This window comes from Mobula birostris, chromosome 13 (genome assembly GCF_030028105.1).
Source record: "Mobula birostris isolate sMobBir1 chromosome 13, sMobBir1.hap1, whole genome shotgun sequence".
NCBI classification, from domain to species: Eukaryota; Metazoa; Chordata; class Chondrichthyes; order Myliobatiformes; family Myliobatidae; genus Mobula; species Mobula birostris.
Genome location: NC_092382.1, coordinates 28,848,051 through 28,865,231, shown reverse-complemented (window position 1 = coordinate 28,865,231; position 17,181 = coordinate 28,848,051). Strand labels below are relative to the sequence as shown.

The following is a 17,181-nucleotide window of genomic DNA, read 5'->3' as shown; positions in this document are numbered from 1 at the left end:
TTCACTACACCACCAATCTTGGTGTCATCCGCAAATTTGCTGATCATCCAGATTACTGATATAGATGACAAACAATAACAGATCCAGCACTGATCCCTGTGGCACACCACTAGTCACAGGCCTCCGGTCAGAGAGGCAACCATATGCTACCACACACTGGCTTCTCCCAAAGACAGTGTCTCATCCAATTTACTAACTCATCTTGAATGCTGAGTGACTGAACCTTCTTGACCAACCTCCCATATGAGACTTTGTCCAGTGCCTTGCTCAAGTCCATGTGGATAACATCCACTGCCTTGCCTGATAACTTCCTCGAGAGACTCTACAAGATTGGTTAGACATGACCTACCATGCTCAAAGCCCTGATGTCTATCCTTAATCAGTCCACACCTATCCAAATACTTACAGCATATCTCCAGTTCCTGCACACACGTTCCAATAACTTTCCCACTACTGATGTCAAGCTCACCAATGTACAATTTCTTAGTTTATTTTTAGAGCCTTTCTTGAACAGCGGAACAACATTGGCTGTCCTCCAATCCTCCAGTACCTCACCTGTCTCTAAAGATCATTTAAATATCTGTCCTTGTGCCCCGACAATTTCTGCACTTGTCTGCCGCAGAGTCCCAGGGAACAACTTGTCAGGCCCTGGGTATTTATCCACGCTAATTTGCCTTAAGACAGCAAACACCTCCACCTCTGTAATCTGTACAGGGTCCATGAAGTTGATGCTGCTTTGCCTCACTTCTATAGACTCTGTGACCATCTCCTGTGTAAATACGGATGCAAAAAAAAATCTCCCACATCTATTTTGTCTCAGATCAGAACTACTGTTCTGATCTTGCATAGGATTATTTTTTTTTCCCCCCTTGCAATCCTTTTTGCTCTTAACATATCTGCAAAATCCATGAGGATTCTCCTTCACCATGTCTGTTGGGGCAACCTCATGCCTTCTTTGTCTTTCATAAGTGTTCACTTGAATTTCCTGTACTTCATACGTACCCCATTTGTTCCTATCTGCCTGTACCTGGTATGCACCTCCTTTTTATTGATCTGGCAGATGAAGCACAAAGGGCTGATAGAGCTGCATGGTGGGAGGTGGGGGTGGGGGAAGGTTAAACTAAAGTTGCAGGGGGAATGGGAGCCTGAATAACAGAACAGATACTGGAGACGTTGTGGAGACAGTTGTTGTTCAGTCCTCAGACAAAGACAGGAATGAAAAAGTTAAGCATGGTGCAGTGAATATGCTGAGCCCTGTATATTTCAATACAGGGAGCAGCGTAGGAAAGGCGGATGTGTTCAGAGCATGGATCAACACCTGGAATTTAGATACTAGGATCTGGCAACTGTGGCCTGGGACAGGCTGCTTTGTGGCAAAGGTGTGCTTGGTAAATTGAGGCCTTCAAAGCAAAATTTTGTAAGCACAAAGTGGGTATGTGCTTGTCAGAATAAAAGATAAAGATAGAAACTGTATCTCTTGGTTTTCAAGAGATATTGAGAACCTGGTGAAGCACAAAATGGAGTTGCATAACAGAGATAGGCAGGTAGGTTCTTATGGAGTATAAGAAATTCAAGAGAAAACATAAGAAATAAATCAGGATGGCTAAAAGAAAGCATGAGATTGCCCTCGTAAAAAAGATAAAGGATAATTGTCGTGGATTCTAGAAATAGATTAAGAACAAACGGATTGCAAGGCATAAAGTTGGTCCTCTGGAAGACCGGAATGGCAATCCATGTGTGGAACGAAAGCAGATGGGTGAGATCTTAATTTTTTTTTATCTCATTTACTCAGGAGATGGACAGAGTGTCAATGAGAGTGTGGAAAAGCAGCATTAAAATTGTGGACCCTATACAGATTAAAGAAGAGGAGATGTTTGCTATCCTGAGGCAGATTAGGGTGGATAAATCTCCGGGGCATGACAAGGTGCTCCCTCGGACCCTACGGGAGGCAAGTGCAGAAATAGTTGGGGCCCTAGCAGAGATAATTAAATCATCCTTAGTAATGGGAGAGTTATCAGAGCATTGTAGGGTAGCCAAAGTTATTTTGCTGTTCAACATAGAACATAGAAATCTACAGCATATTCCAGGCCATTCAGCCCACAATGTTGTGCCAACCATGAAACTTACTCTAGAAACTGCCTAGAATTTCCCTAACACATAGACCTCTATTTTTCTAAGCTCCATGTACCTACCTAAGAGGCTGTTAAAAGACCCTATTGTATCTGCCTCGACCACCACTGCTGGCAGTGCATTCCACACACCCATCACTCTCTGTGTAAAAAAAACTTACCCCTGACATCCCCTCGGTACCTATTTCCAAGCACCTTAAAACTATGCCCCTCGTGTTAGCCATTTCAGCCCTGGGGAAAAACCTCTGGCTATCCACACGATCAATGCCCCTCATCATTTTATACATCTAAAAAAGGCTCTAAGCATAAACAAGGATATTATACATTGCTTTGATGATTTGTTGGAAGTTTAAAAAGGTATGAGGGTATAGATAGGGTAAATGCAAGCAGCTTTTTCCACTGATGTTGGGCGGGACGACAACCAGAGGTCATGGGTAAGTGACTTCCCCATTTATACAACAAATACAATACAGGCCCTTCGGCCCACAATGCTGTGCCAGACATTACTTACTTTAAAAATTACCTAGAGTTCCCCATAGCCCTCTATTTTTCTACGCACCATGTACCTATCCATGAGCCTCTTAAAAGACCCTATTGTATCCGGCTTCATTACAGTCGCTGGCAGCCCATTCCACGCACTCACCACTCTGTGTAAAAAACTCACCCCTTGTGGTGATATCACGTGTCAGGACGTGACTGGGCAGAGTTCCCAGCATGCGCAGAAATGAAGAATTATCAAGAAGCATGGCAGTGTAAAACTTGTTTTTTTCTGCTGTTAAATAAAAGATCAATTCTGCAGAATATGGTTTGTTATTAGTAACCCACGGTACGTACAAAGAACACAACACCCCTGACATCTCCTTCGTACCTGCTTCCGAGCACCTTAAAACTGTGCCCTCTCTGCAGATTTTCTCTTGTTTGTGACTGGAGGCAGAACAAAGGTGATTTTCACAACAGCTGATGTAAAACATTTTGTTCCCTTTCTCCGAGTTCCCGATCCTTGCATTTAGACAGCTGGAGCTCAGCTCTGTCTGAGAGACCCATCGGTTCCCATTCCCTCATCAGCCGGAAGCTCCCCGGGGCCCGTGTACGGATGGTGGGGCTGAGAGAGAGGGAAGAGAGCAGGACTGTCCCGGGATTGCGGGTCATGGTGCCCGGAGATCACAGCAATTGTCCCTCCCCCTCCGCTCTCCCCTTTCCATGTCTCCCCTCACCTTCTCCCTCATCCCCGGGGACGCGCTCTTACCTGCTGTCGGTCTTTTGAGGCCTTCCGTATACTGCGCGCATGCGTGATATTCGGCAACGTCACAACGCCGACGCCTGCGCATTTGATCGGTGCTTCGGCAAGGGCGAAATTTCTGTCGCACGGCTTTATGGCTAATCATGGTGCCATTAAAAGTTTCTGCATACACCAGTTCCACGTCCATAGCTCAGTTTTTTTTGTGCATATAGAAAATTCAGCAGCTGTTTTAATGCAGAAAGCGGCTCCCGTAAAAAAATATACTCAATATCACCGTGTATCTAATGCCAAAGTACAATCCTCTTACAAATGTAGATATAAAACTCAAGAGATTCTGCAGTTGCTGGAAATACAGTACAGAGACACATACACACACACACACACACAAAATGCTAGAGGAACTCTGCAGTTCAGGCAGCAACTAAGCAGAGGAGTACACAGTCTAGGTATGCTGAAGGGGCTCGTCCTAAACGTTGTCTATTTATTCCACTCCACATTTGCTGCCTGATCTGTTGATTTCCACCACTAATTTGCAGAAATTAACCACCTTTTTCTTCCAATCAAACTGTTTCAAAATGTTTCTGATCTTTCATTTGTAGCCATATCCTGCCGGCCTGATTTCTCTTCCTCCTCCTCCTTGTAAACTTTAAGTCCCCTCTCTTTCTGGAGCCCCAAAGCCTTGAATCAGGCTGACAACTCTTTGTTTTCTGACTCTGCTCCATCAAAGATTCACTCGCTCGTCTACTGTCAGACTTTAGAGGCACATTACAACAACCCAGCTGTCTGAGACACAGTCCTTTGAAATTAGTGAAAATGACCCAAAACGTTGAAAAGAGCAGGGAAGAAGGAGCTTCAGCACCTTAGTCCAGAGCCCTGAAGAACGTTAAAACCACAGTGAGCTCATTGTCTTATTCAGCCTGGAGAAAAGCATGCAGAAAATTTCTTGCAGGTGAATAAGATGATGAGAGGCATTGGTCGTGTGAATAGCCAAAGGCTTTTTCCCAGGGTTGAAACGGATAACACGAGGGGGCATAGGTTTAAGCTGCTTGGAAATAGGTACAGAGGAGATGTCAGAGCTAAGTTTTTTTAAACAAAGAGTGGTGTTTGTGTGGAATGCACTGCCAGCGACGGTGGTGGAGGTGGATACAATGAAGTCTTGTAAGAGAATCTTAGAAAGGTACATGGAGCTTATGAAAATAGAGGGCTATACGGTTGGGTAACTCTAAGCAGTTTCTAGAGTAGGTTACATGGTCGGCACAACATTGTGGGCCGAAGGGTCTGTAATGTGCTGTAGATTTCTATGATTCTATGACATTCAAGGGAAATCTCCTATCCCACGGAGTGGTGACATGTTGTAACCTGTCATCACAGGGAGAGTGAGAGGGAAATGGCAGGGATAGATTGTGATATACTGATATGGAACAGAAACATGGGCAGGAACTAAATGGGCCGAGTGGCCTCTCTACTGTACATCGTGAGTGTGGTAGAGACAGTAAGTACCTGAGACACGGGATTTGATACAGAACTAATTTGTCTTTCACAGATCCATAATATTAAACACCACTCTAGTTTAGGGCTAACATCAGCAGAACTGACTCCTCCAATGCTCAGTGACTAGGGTTCGGTCCTGGGTGGGATGAGCAGCCGCAAGAACTGCAGATTTTGACAGTAACAGAAAAGGAAGATGAGGCTCTGTTCTGGGGAGATGTTGAAAAAGAGGATTTGCCATAAATGCCAGCTGAACTGAATGTGGATAAATCATCTGGTACAGATAGATTGTATGTGAGGAAACTGTGAAGTTGTGGTCAGAATCTTCCAACATCTACAGCTTTGGGGTGCATCTGAGGACTAGAGAATAGGATATACAGTATTTTTGCTCAAAAGAGATGCAAAGATAAATCTAGCGATCCTAGATCAGGCAGATTAACCTCAGTGTAGGAAAGCCTTGCAAATGATAATCAGTCTCAGAACTAACACTTCAACAAAGTGTGACAATAACAGAAAAAATAGACTTATGAAAGGCAAGTCATGTTGAACTGATTATATAATGGAGAGGGGGATTGATATGGCCCTGGTGGCTAAAGGGATCAGGGGGTATGGAGAGAAGGCAGGTTCAGGGTCCTGAGTTGGATGATCAGCCATGATCATACTGAATGGCGGTGCAGGCTCAAAGGGCCGAATGGCTACTCCTGCACCTATTTTCTATGTTTCTAACAGTCCCTCAGTTACCTTGATGGTTAAATATTTAACATAGAGCTGATTTGAAGTTCCTCCCTGATGTGAAGTTGCTGGCGTTGCACCAGCTGGGATGATTGAGTAAACCTTTTTGCTCACTCCGGACAGAAATGTGGCCTCTATTTTATTGTAAACTCACCGGAGCATCATAAAGTGGATTAAGTGAATGAGTCATTTCGCACACACGGAGCAGATGAACGGCCGGATCCCAGTGCGAAACTGTTGGTGCACAGGTATTTTAAAATCTATCCCTGCCGTTCAGCTCTCACTCTCCCTGTGATGACAGGTTGGAACAAGTCACCACTCCCTGGGAGAAGAGACTGCCGCTGAATTACATAGAATCACAGGAATCTACAGCACATTACAGTCACTTCGGTCCAGGATGTTGCTCCAGCATTTTGCGTGTGTGTGTTTGTGTGTGCACATGTCAAGCAACTGCAGAATCTCTTGTTTTTTATATCTGCATTGTAAGAGGGTTTTACTTTGGCATGAAACACAGGGAATGCCTGTTGATATTCAGTATATTGTTTATGGGAGCTGCTGTCTGCATTAAAACAGGTGCTGAGTTTTTTGTACATACAAACACTGATCCATGGGCATGGAACCGGTGCTTGCAGACACTTTTAATGGCATCGTGATTACCCAGAACGCCTAGCGTTTAAATTACGCAGTCGCTGACTCACCGATTGAATGCGCTGGTGTCAGGGTTGCCGATGTTCCCGAATATCACGCATGCGCACAGTACACAACCGGCCTCGTGTGCATCCGATTGCAGGTAAGAACGATTCTCTGGTCGGACTTTTTCCAACACCGATTCTTCCCTTTCTCTCTCGATCACTATAAGGGCCCCAGGGGGCTTCCGGCTGATGAGGGAATGGGAACCGATGGGTCTCTCAGACAGAGCTGAGCTCCAGCTGTCTAAATGCAAGGATCGGGAACTCGGAGAAAGGGAACAAAATCTTTCACATCAGCTGTTGTGAAAATCACCTTTGTTCTGCCTCCAGTCACAAACAAGAGAAAATCTGCAGATGCTGGAAATCCGAGCAACACACACAAATTGCTGGAGGAACTCAGCATTAGTACTCTTTTCCATAGATGCTGCCTGGCCTGCTGAGTTCCTCCAGCATTTTGTGTCTGTTGCTTGTTCCACCTCCTCTTGTTCTGGACTTTTCTACCCGTGAGAACATGTTTTGACCCACTCTCTCTGGATCCATAATGATATCCAACACATTGTCCTGGGCAACAAGTAGCTTTCACATCGCAAATGTGCCAGACTCCAATGAGACAGACTACTGCCCTTCCCTTCATATTCATTGGCATTGCCATCACTGAGTTCACCACCGTCAGTCACCTGGGGGAGGGTTCAGGGGAAATATTTATGTACAATACAGAAACTGGTGTTACCTGTGTGTACTGTGGTGACGCAAAAGTTGCTGGAGAAAGAAGGATTTTGGCACATTGGCCTTCATAAGCCAATGTACTGAGTACAGGAGATGGATGCTATGTTGACTCTGTATGAGAAATTGGTGATGCCTAACTTGGGACTATTGTGTGCAGTTTTGGTCACCTACCTAGAGGAAAGAAGTAAAAGAGGTTGAAAGAGTTCAGAGAAAATTCAGAAGGATATTGCTACGTCTGGAGGACTTGGTTATAAGGAAAGATTGAACAGGTCAGGACTTTATTCCTTGGAATGTAAAAGATTAAGGGAAGATTTGATGGAATTGTACCAAAATTATGAGGGTTATAGATAGGGTAAATGCAAGCTGGCTTTAACCACTGAGATGGTGTGGGACTACAACCAGAGGCCATGGGTTAAGGGTGAAAGGTGAAACGTTAAGGGGAACATGAGGGGAAACTTTTTCACACAGATGGTCATCCAGGTGTGGAATGAGCAGCCAGCAGAAGTGGTGAATGTGAGCTCAGTTTCACCATTTAAGAGGTTTGTGTACGTACCTGGATGGTAGGGATATGGGAATAAAACATTTAAATAGTTCAGCACAAACTAGATGGGCCAAAGGGTCTGTTTCTGTGTTGTACTTTTCTATGACTGTGACAAGAACCTGAAATAATACTAATATTCACTCTAATTCCTTTTAACAGACCAACCATTCATCTCAGCAGCAAATTTTTATATGGCATTAAAACTGCGGCACTTTAAATTAACAGTGCATAAAAGAAGGTCCCAGCTGCAGGTCAACAAAGGCTATTTGTGTGAGAGTGTTTCAGTTCCTTTGGGGCCAGGCACCCATACAGCTCAGTGGGAACAGGGAATAATACCAATAGAGAGAGTCAAACTGAGCCAAGTCAGAGATTTGAGATGGCAGAAATGCCCCATTCTTATTGAGACAGGAAGAGCATCAGGGAGTTTGATTCCAGATACCAACACTGTGCCCAGTTAGAAGATGATTTCTCCTTCCAACTTGGGTTGATCCTTACTGTAACAGTGTGAAGTCAGTTCACACCTTGGCAACTCGAGTGATCTCATCTGAAATGTCCTTCACCCATTGATGGATTTTGTAAATCTTTTTACAGATTAAAAACGACAAGGAATCTCTCTGCAGGAATCTTCAAAACAATACACCAGTTTTTCTGTCTCTGTCCAGATACTGAAGAACTGGAGCAAGTGATTCACTCAATCATCAGTCCTGCTCTGACTGTGGGGAGGAATTCACTTGGTCATCTAACCTGAAGGTACATCAGCGAGTTCACACTGGGGAGAGGCCGTTCACCTGCTCAGACTGCGGGAAGGGATTCGTTCAGTCATCCGACCTACTGGTGCACAAGCGAGTTCACACTGGGGAGAGGCCATTCACCTGCTCAGACTGTGGGAAGGGATTCCTTTCATCATCTAAACTGAAGGTACATCAGAGAGTTCACACTTGAGAGAGGCCATTCACCTGCTCAGACTGCGGGAAGGGTTTCACTCGGTCATTCCACCTGCAGAGACACCAACGAGTTCACATTGGATCGAGGCCTTTCACCTGTTCAGACATTGGAAAGAGTTTCTCTCAGCCATCTCCATCAAATGTGCATCATTGAGTTCACACTGGGGAGAGACCGTTCACCTGCTGTGAATGTAGGAAGGGATTCACTCAGTCATTTAACCTTGTGACACACTACCGGGTTCACACTGGGAGGAAGTTTCAATAAGCTGAATGCTGGATATTTGTCCATCACCGTTGCTGAATGCAGTTTCGAGAGTGACTGTCGGTGCTGAACTCTGCAATTATTGCTGCTGCTCACCACACCCAGTTCTGCGCCCTGGTCACTGGGCATGGGAGGAGTTTCTTCTGCTGCACATTCACCTTTAATGGGACTGTTGTTTAATATCCTGGATCTGAGGCAAATAAATCAGTTCTGTTGGAATTCTTGTCTCTGGTACTTAGTGAATTTATAATGCACCTAGTGTACAGTAAAGAGTCAACTCAGGCCAGCTGGACCCTGCCAGTGATTCTGTTCCACGATAGTCCTTTTAAATCCTCCCCTGTTGTTCCCCTCTTGCTCTCCCTGTGGTGATGGGTTCCAAACAGTCACCACTGTGTGGGTGAAGGGGTTCCCCTTGAATTTTCTGCAGACTGAAGAAGTCAAATTGACTGCAGTTCTAGCTGACATGTTCTTCACCCCTCAAATCCCTGGGCTGAGGAAGAATGACATTGGTAGTTCACCTTCTTATTTCCACATTATAGGTCATTTTCCCTGCTTCTGAAGGGTTAACAAAGAAACATAGAAAACCTACAGCACAATACAGGCCCTTCAGCCCACAAAGTTTTACCAAACATGCCCCTACCTTAAAAATTACTAGGGTTACCCATAGCCCTCTGCTTTTCTAAGCTCCATGTACCAATCCAAAAGTCTTTTCAAATACCTGATCGTATACACCTCCACCACTGTCGTCGGCAGCCCATTCCAGGCGCTCACCACTCTCTGCATAAAAACTTACCGCAGACATCTCCTTTGTACCTACTCCCAAGCACCTTAAATCTGTGTCCTCTTGTGGCAGCCCTGGGGCAAAAAAGCCCCTGGCTATCCACACGATCAATGCCTCGCATCATCTTATACACCTCTGTCAGGTTACCTCTCATCCTTCTTCACTCCAAGGAGAAAACGCCGAGTTCACTCAACCTGTCTTCAGATAGCATGTCCCCCCCCCCCCCAATCCAGGCAACATCCTTGTACATCTCCTCTGCACCCTTTCTGTGGTTTCCACATCCTTCCTGTAGTGAGGCAACCAGAACTGACAACAGTACTCCAAGTGGGTTCTGACCAGCATCCTACATAGCTGCCAGGGTTGTTAGAAAAAGCCACTGTCCTCTCAAGACTGAAAACAGAATGAGAAGCCATTAGTTGGATGTTGAACGGAGCAGGGTCAGAAACCAGAGGCGAGTCTGCACAGGGCAGAGTTTGGGGCTCTGGACGATGGTCGGGGTAAGAACGTATGATGAGGAGAAGGGAATCAGCAGCGGGGTGTGGCAATAAATGACAGAGTAGCAACATTTGGAAGCTGATTGACAGAGAAAGTAATTTGGTTGTCTGACTGATGACAGAAACAATGCCTGTGGTGAGGTGCTCCACTGGTCGAGGAACATGTGTGTTGGGAATGGTTTTATCTATTGAGGGAGTTGTTCCTGCTTGTTTATCCTGTAATATTATATCTGGATGGTTATTATGGATTGTCCTATCTGAAATAATGTATTGACTATCATATAAATTGTGAGATTTTGACTCTAAAACCGGATCAGGCTTGAATTTATGGTGCCTTTATGAAGTTACGGTGGTCATTCATAAGTTTATATTTTAAAGCAAGGTTTTAGTGAATGATATTTGCTATTTGATTGTACCTGTGTACGTAATCTGATTGAGTTCAACTGCTGCAGGATCCCAGAATGTGTTGGACTGTGTCTGGTTTCTCTTGGCATTTTCTGCATTAATCACCTTGCTTGTTGTATTTTATGCATTTTTGATTTATTTTCTTTGTTAACCACCTTGGCCTGTATTTCTGCGAGGAATCCCTCTGTTTCAGGGAAGAGGTCTCCAACTCTCAGTCAGGGGCTCGATGCTTCCTTGTCACCATTTCATCTGCTCAGATCATTGGGATGCCTCCCAAGGAGGGTGATACTCATTCCACTGGTTAGTTATTTCTTCCATAGTGGTAATACATTTTTCTGAGTTGGCTTCTCAATTAAGTTTTCTGGCCTGTGTTTTTTTTTATCAGACTTTCATATATACTCATTATACTCATATAATCATGTTTATTTTTGATGAAAATAGATAGTTTAGAAATTCTATCAGACTGTTGGGTGATTTTTTTTTAATGTTTGCTTTCCAACCCTACGCCACCTTCCTGATGATTTGATTTGATTTGACTTTTTACCAACACAGCCACAGCACCCTCTCTGCCTACCTGTGTCTCCTTTCCAGAAACGTACCAGTATATGGGACACAAGAGATACAGCAGATGCTGGAAGTTTAGAGCAACAAGACAATGTATGTGAGGAGCTCAACAGGTCAGGCAGCATCTATCGATGGGAATCAATGTTTTGGGCCAAGACCCTTCATCGGAACTCTTGATACACAGTTATCTGGAATATCGTCGGCAGCCCATACCATGCACTCACCACTCTCTGAGTAAAATACTTACCCCTGACATCTCCTCTGTACCTACTCCCAAGCACCTTAAACCCATGCCTTCTTGTGGCAGCCATTTCAGCCCTGGGAAAAAGCCTCTGACTGCCCTAAATGATCAGTGCCTCTTGTCATCTTATACACCTCTATCAGGTCACCTCTCATCCTCTGTAGCTCCAAGGAGAAAAGGCCAAGTTCACTCAACCTATTCTCATAAGGCATGCTCCCCAATCCAGGCAACATCCTTGTAAATCTCCTCTGCACCCTTTCTATGGCTTTCACATCCTTCCTGTAGTGAGGCGACCAGAACTCAGCACAGTACTCTTCAGTGGGGTCTGACCAGGGTCCTATATAGCTGCAACATTACCTCTCGGCTCCTAAATTCAATTCCACCATTGATGAAGGCCAATACACCGTACGCCTTCTTAACCACAGAGTCAACCTGTGCAGCTGCTTTGAGCATCCTGTGGACTCGGACCCCAAGATCCCTCTGATCCTCCACACTGCCAAGATCTTACCATTAATACTACATTCTGCCATCATACTTGACCTAACAAAATGAACCATCTCACACTTATCTGGGTTGAACTCCATCTGCCACTTCTCAGCCCAGTTTTGCAGCCTATCAATGTCCGCTGTAATCTCTGACAGCCCTCCACACTATTGACAACACCACCAACCTTTGTGTCATCAGCAAACTTGCTACCCCATCCCTCCACTTCCTCATCCAGGTCATTTATAAATATGATGAAGAGTAAGTGTCCCAGAACAGATCCCTGAGGCACATCACTGGTCACTGCTCACCATGTTGAGCCCAGCTGGGGATCAGTTATTCTGGATTTGGTGTTGTGCAATGAACCGAATTAGAGCACTTAAGGTAAAAGAACCCTGAGGAGAGAATGATCTTAATATAATTGAATTCACACTGAAATTTGAGAAGGAGAAGCTAAAGTGAGATCTATCAATATAACCGTGGAATAAGGACAAATACAGAGGAATGAGAGGGGAATTGGCCAAATTTGATAACAGACAAAAAACACTGGCAGGGATGACGGTAAAGCATCAAAGGCTGTAAATGCGGGAAGCAATTCGGAAGACACAGGATATATACATTGAAAAAGGAACGACTATTCTAAAGAGAGCGTCATACAACCACGGCTAATGAGAAGGCAAAGCCAACATAAAAGCCAGAGAGAGGGCATATAACAGAGCAAAAATTGGTGGGAAGCTAGATGATTGGGAAGTTTTTATAAACCAACAAGAGGCAACTAAAAAATTAATTAAGAAAGAAAAGATGGAATACGAAGTTACAAGATGATACCAAATGTTTCTTCAGGTCTATGAAGTGTAAAAGAGGCAAGAGTGGATGTCGGACCGGGGGAAAACGATGCCTGGGGAGGGTGGGTGACAAGGAGATGGCGGCTGAACTGAATAAGTATTTCACACCAGTCTTCATTGTGGATGCACCTAGTGGGATGCTGTATGTCCAGATGTCAGTGGTCAGAAGTGTGTGAAGTTGTCGTTACTCGAGAGAAGGTTCCTGGCAAACAGAAAGGTCTGAAGGTAAATAGATCACCTGGACTAGATGGTGTACATCCCAGAGTTCTGGAAGAGGTGGCCGAAGAGATTGTGGAGGGATGAGCAATGAAGTTTCAAGAATCAGTGGAGTGAGTCTGGTATGGTTGCGGAAGACTGCAAATTCAGAAATGTATCTCCACTACTCAAGAAGGGAGAGAGATTGAAGAACGGAAATTTTAGTACAGTTCGTCTGACCTCACTGGTTGGGTAGATATTGAAGTCGGATGTTGGGGATGTGTTTCCAGGGCATTTCGAGGCATGTGATAAAATCGGCACTCAGCATGTTTGCCTCCAGGAAAATCTTGCCTGGAAAGTGTGTTGAAATTCCTGGAATTTATTGAAGTCGTTAGACAAGCTAGACAAAGGAGAATCGGTTAATGATGTACATCTGCATTTTCAGAAGGTCTTTGACAAGGTGCCACACATGAGGCTAGTTAACAAGTTATGAATCCATGACATTACAGGAAAGATTATTGTATGGATAAAACAGTGGCTGATTGGCAAAGGATAGTAACAAAGGGGACGTCTTCTGTTTGGCTGCCGGTGACTAGTGATGTTCCACAGGACTTGGATGGCAGAATTGATAGCTTTATTGGAAAGTTTGCCAATGATATCAAGATAGCTGGAGGACCGGGCAGAGAGGCTATAAAAGAGGCTATAAAAGGCCAGGCAGAAAGGCTATAAAAGGACTTTGACGATTCAAGGAATGGGTGTAAATATGGCAGATGGAATACCGTGTAGGGAAGCGTATAGTCATGCACGTTGGGAAAAGAAATACTGGGGTACACTATTTTCTAAATAGTCTAAACTTAGGAGCCCTTGTGCAGGATTCCCTAAAGGATAATTTATAAGTTGAGGTGGCAGTGAGGCCAAATGCGATTTCAGGAGGACTAGAATATAAAAGCAAGAACTTAATGTTGAGGCTTTATAAAGCATTGGTGAAGCTTCACTTAGATTATTGTAAGCAGTTTTGCACCCCTTATCTTAGAAAGGATGGGCTAACACTGGAGAGAGTCTAAAAGATTGAATGTCCTATCCTATGAAGACCCTTTGATGATTCTGGGCCCGTATTCACTGAAATTCAAAAGAATGAAAGGTGATATAATTGAAACTTATCGAATGTTGAAAGACCTGAGTAGACTGGTATGTCCCATGGTGGGAGAGTCTAGGACCAGAGGAAACTGTTTCGGAACAGAGGGGCGTCCTTCTGGAACGAAGGTGAGATTAGACAGAGGGTGGTGGATCTGTGGAATTCATTGCCACGTGCAGTTCTAGAAACCAAGACTTCATGTCTAGCGATCGTCCGTCTATAGAGAGTTTGTCAACCTATAATAATTATTGTTTTTCAGCTGCAGCTGGTAAAACTTGAGGTGCAGGCATCGCAAAGCATAATCATTTCTCAGTTTGCGCGGAATCTGTCTACTCAGATCGCGGGATGTCTCTCTGGAGGGACATGAATGGATAACTTCATCTTCCATAGTGACCATTTCTTCATTTTTCTGGATAGTGCTTTCATTTAACTTTAGTATTGTGTACTTCTTATTAGTTTTACACACGGTGGCATGGAGTGCTCAATCCTGGTTTCGTTGAGGAAAACTTTATCCTTGGGTATATTACTTCACCCCTCCCCATCTCCAGTTTCACCTATGACCTCCCACCTTGGACTTCTTCCTCCCCTGTCCCCTCTACATCCCTTACCCTGACTTTGCATCTTTTTTTCCCCCAAAAATGCCAAGACCTCAAGAATATTGGGGCAGAAGTGAGAATAGGTGCTATTACAGAGGAGAAAATGTGCTTTGGAAGCTGGAAGGTCTGAAGGTAGATAAGACTCCCGGCCAAATGGTGTAAACCCAAGGGTTCAGGAAGAGGGAGCTGAAGAGTTTGTGCAGACATTAAGGACATAGAGCACGACAGCACAGAATAATGCCATTCGGCCAATCTGGTCTGTGCCAACCTATCAATCTGCTGAGTTCCAGCAACTTCCACTGGGACCATATTCCCCCTCCCATCTATGAACCCATCCAATCTTCTCTGAGATGTTGAAATCGAACCTGCCACTTGCACTGGCACCCCATTCCACAACCTCACCGCCTCTGAGTGAAGAAATTCCCCCTCATGTTTCTCTTAAGGAATGAGTAATGATCTTTCAAGAATCACTAGATTTGGGAATGGTTATGGCGAACTCGAAAGTTGCAAATGCCACTCCGTTCTTTAAGAGGGGAGGGAGGGATAAGAAAGAAAATTATAGGACAGTTAGTCTGACCTCAGTAGGTGGGGAGATGTTGGAGTCCATTAACGATGAGGATTCAGGGTACTTGGAGGTGCACAATACAGTACGGCCAAAGTAGGCATGGTTTTCTTCAGGAGAAATCTTGCCTGACAGATCTGTTGGAATTCTCTGATGAAACAACAGGCAGGACACACAAAGGAGAGGCAGTGGATGCTGTTTGTTCGGATTTTCAGATGGTCTTTAACAAGGTGCTGCACATGAGGCTACCTAACAAGATCATAGCTCATGGTGTTTGATGTTTCTGTGCCTGTTCCCACAGGAGTTTGGAAGTTCCTGAATACTGTAAAACCCGAGATAGAAAGGATGTGAGAGGACGTTTCCCATAGTGCAGAGCCCAGGACCAGGGGGCAGACTCTCAGATGAGACGGAAATCAATTTAGACCAGAAATGAGGAGGAATTCTCCTGCTGTATCTCATGATCTTATGATTGTTTAACACGGCCGTTTCTGACCTGTACTTTTGTGGCCATCCCCCTCACTCTCTTAAATACTTATCTCTCTCCACCTCAGATGCACCCAGCCTTCACACCCTCGGGGCAGTGAATCCCAAAGATTGTACACTCAGCCAGATAGATGGACACTTCCCTGATCCCAGTGGAACTGCATCTCCACACACACTCCTCACTTGAGATGACTGTCTATACTCATGACACAGGACATCACATCACTGTCATTCTCTTAATACCTTGTGTGACCTGCTGATCTCTGGGTATCCTCCCTCAAAAAGCTTCTCCTCGGTCACCATCTGTGAGATTATATAAAAAACAATTAAAACGATCTCTCAGACAGCTCCTGTACTCCTCCACCCCGGACTATGTTTCGCTGCTTAAAACTCTCCCACTTCAGCCCCTTCCTTTCTCCCTTTCCCCTTCCAAACTCCAGATATCCCACCAGATCCGAATCCACTGTAAGGACATTTATATCTCACAAGCGGCTGTACAAACCCGTGTCCTTCTCTGATACAGAGGTCACTGACGCTCCACCGCCATCCCAGTCTGCACCAACAGCCCATGACTGTGACAGCTGTTCCCAGACTCTGGGGCTTTGTAACAAACACGATGTTAACAGCAAGATTAGACAGTGATGAATTTGAAAAGAGATTGTTGCTCATTGAAAGGATGCCCGAGCGTCCGATACAACGGAGCAGATCCTCCCGTTGACAACTTTATTTGACCGACCCGGGTCACGGAACGTCCGATCATCCCAGTTCCTCACAACAGCAACCCCACCCGACTACGGTCCCACACCCTTCCCTCCACTCACCCCACACCCACAGTCCACCCATAACCTCTACCCACACACAGACAGATACCCTTCGCCCCAAACCCTCTCCCAGCCTGGGAACAACAACTGATCCCACCACCCGGGCTCGGGTGCAAAGCTAAAATCGGGGCCGCGGGACCGGAGAGCCCGGAGCCTCCAGCCGTCCAGCAGAAGTCGGTCCCGGCCCTTTCGCACTGCAGTCAGCCCCCAACTTACACAAAAGCGGGATCGGTCCTTCCTCACCGCCGCCTGAACAGGAGAACCGCCGGCGACGGCTGCGGTCGGCACAGCGACTGCGTTTAGCGGGAGGTTCGCCGCAGCACCACCCGTGGTCGGAGCTCCCCACAGCGCCACCGGTGTCGGAGCTCCTCCACAGCGCCACCGGTGTCGGAGCTCCTCCACAGCGCCACCGGTGTCGGAGCTCCTCCACAGCGCCACCGGTGTCGGAGCTCCTCCACAGCGCCACCGGTGTCGGAGCTCCTCCACAGCGCCACCGGTGTCGGAGCTCCTCCACAGCGCCACCGGTGTCGGAGCTCCTCCACAGCGCCACCGGTGTCGGAGCTCCCCACAGCGCCTCCGGTGTCGGAGCTCCTCCTCAGCGCCACCGGGGTCGGAGCTCCCCACAGCGCCACCAGTGGCTGGAGCTCCCCACAGCGCCTCCGGTGTCGGAGCTCCCCACAGCGCCTCCAGTGTCGGAGCTCCCCACGGCGCCACCAGTGGTCGGAGCTCGCCACGGCGCCACCAGTGGTCGGAGCTCCTCACAGCGCCTCCAGTGTCGGAGCTCCCCACAGCGCCTCCGGTGGCGGAGCTCCTCCACAGCGCCAC

At 45.9% G+C, this 17,181-nt stretch overlaps 1 protein-coding gene across 1 annotated transcript in view; it reads right to left on the bottom strand.

The window, feature by feature from the left end:
• Nucleotides 1-3,556, bottom strand: part of LOC140207869 (uncharacterized) — a 118,932-nt gene extending 115,376 nt beyond the window's left edge. The window contains 1 exon segment of the mRNA XM_072276416.1: nt 3,376-3,556. Within this exon segment, the coding sequence (XP_072132517.1) occupies nt 3,376-3,556 (181 nt within the window).
• Nucleotides 3,557-17,181: the final 13,625 nt, after the last annotated feature.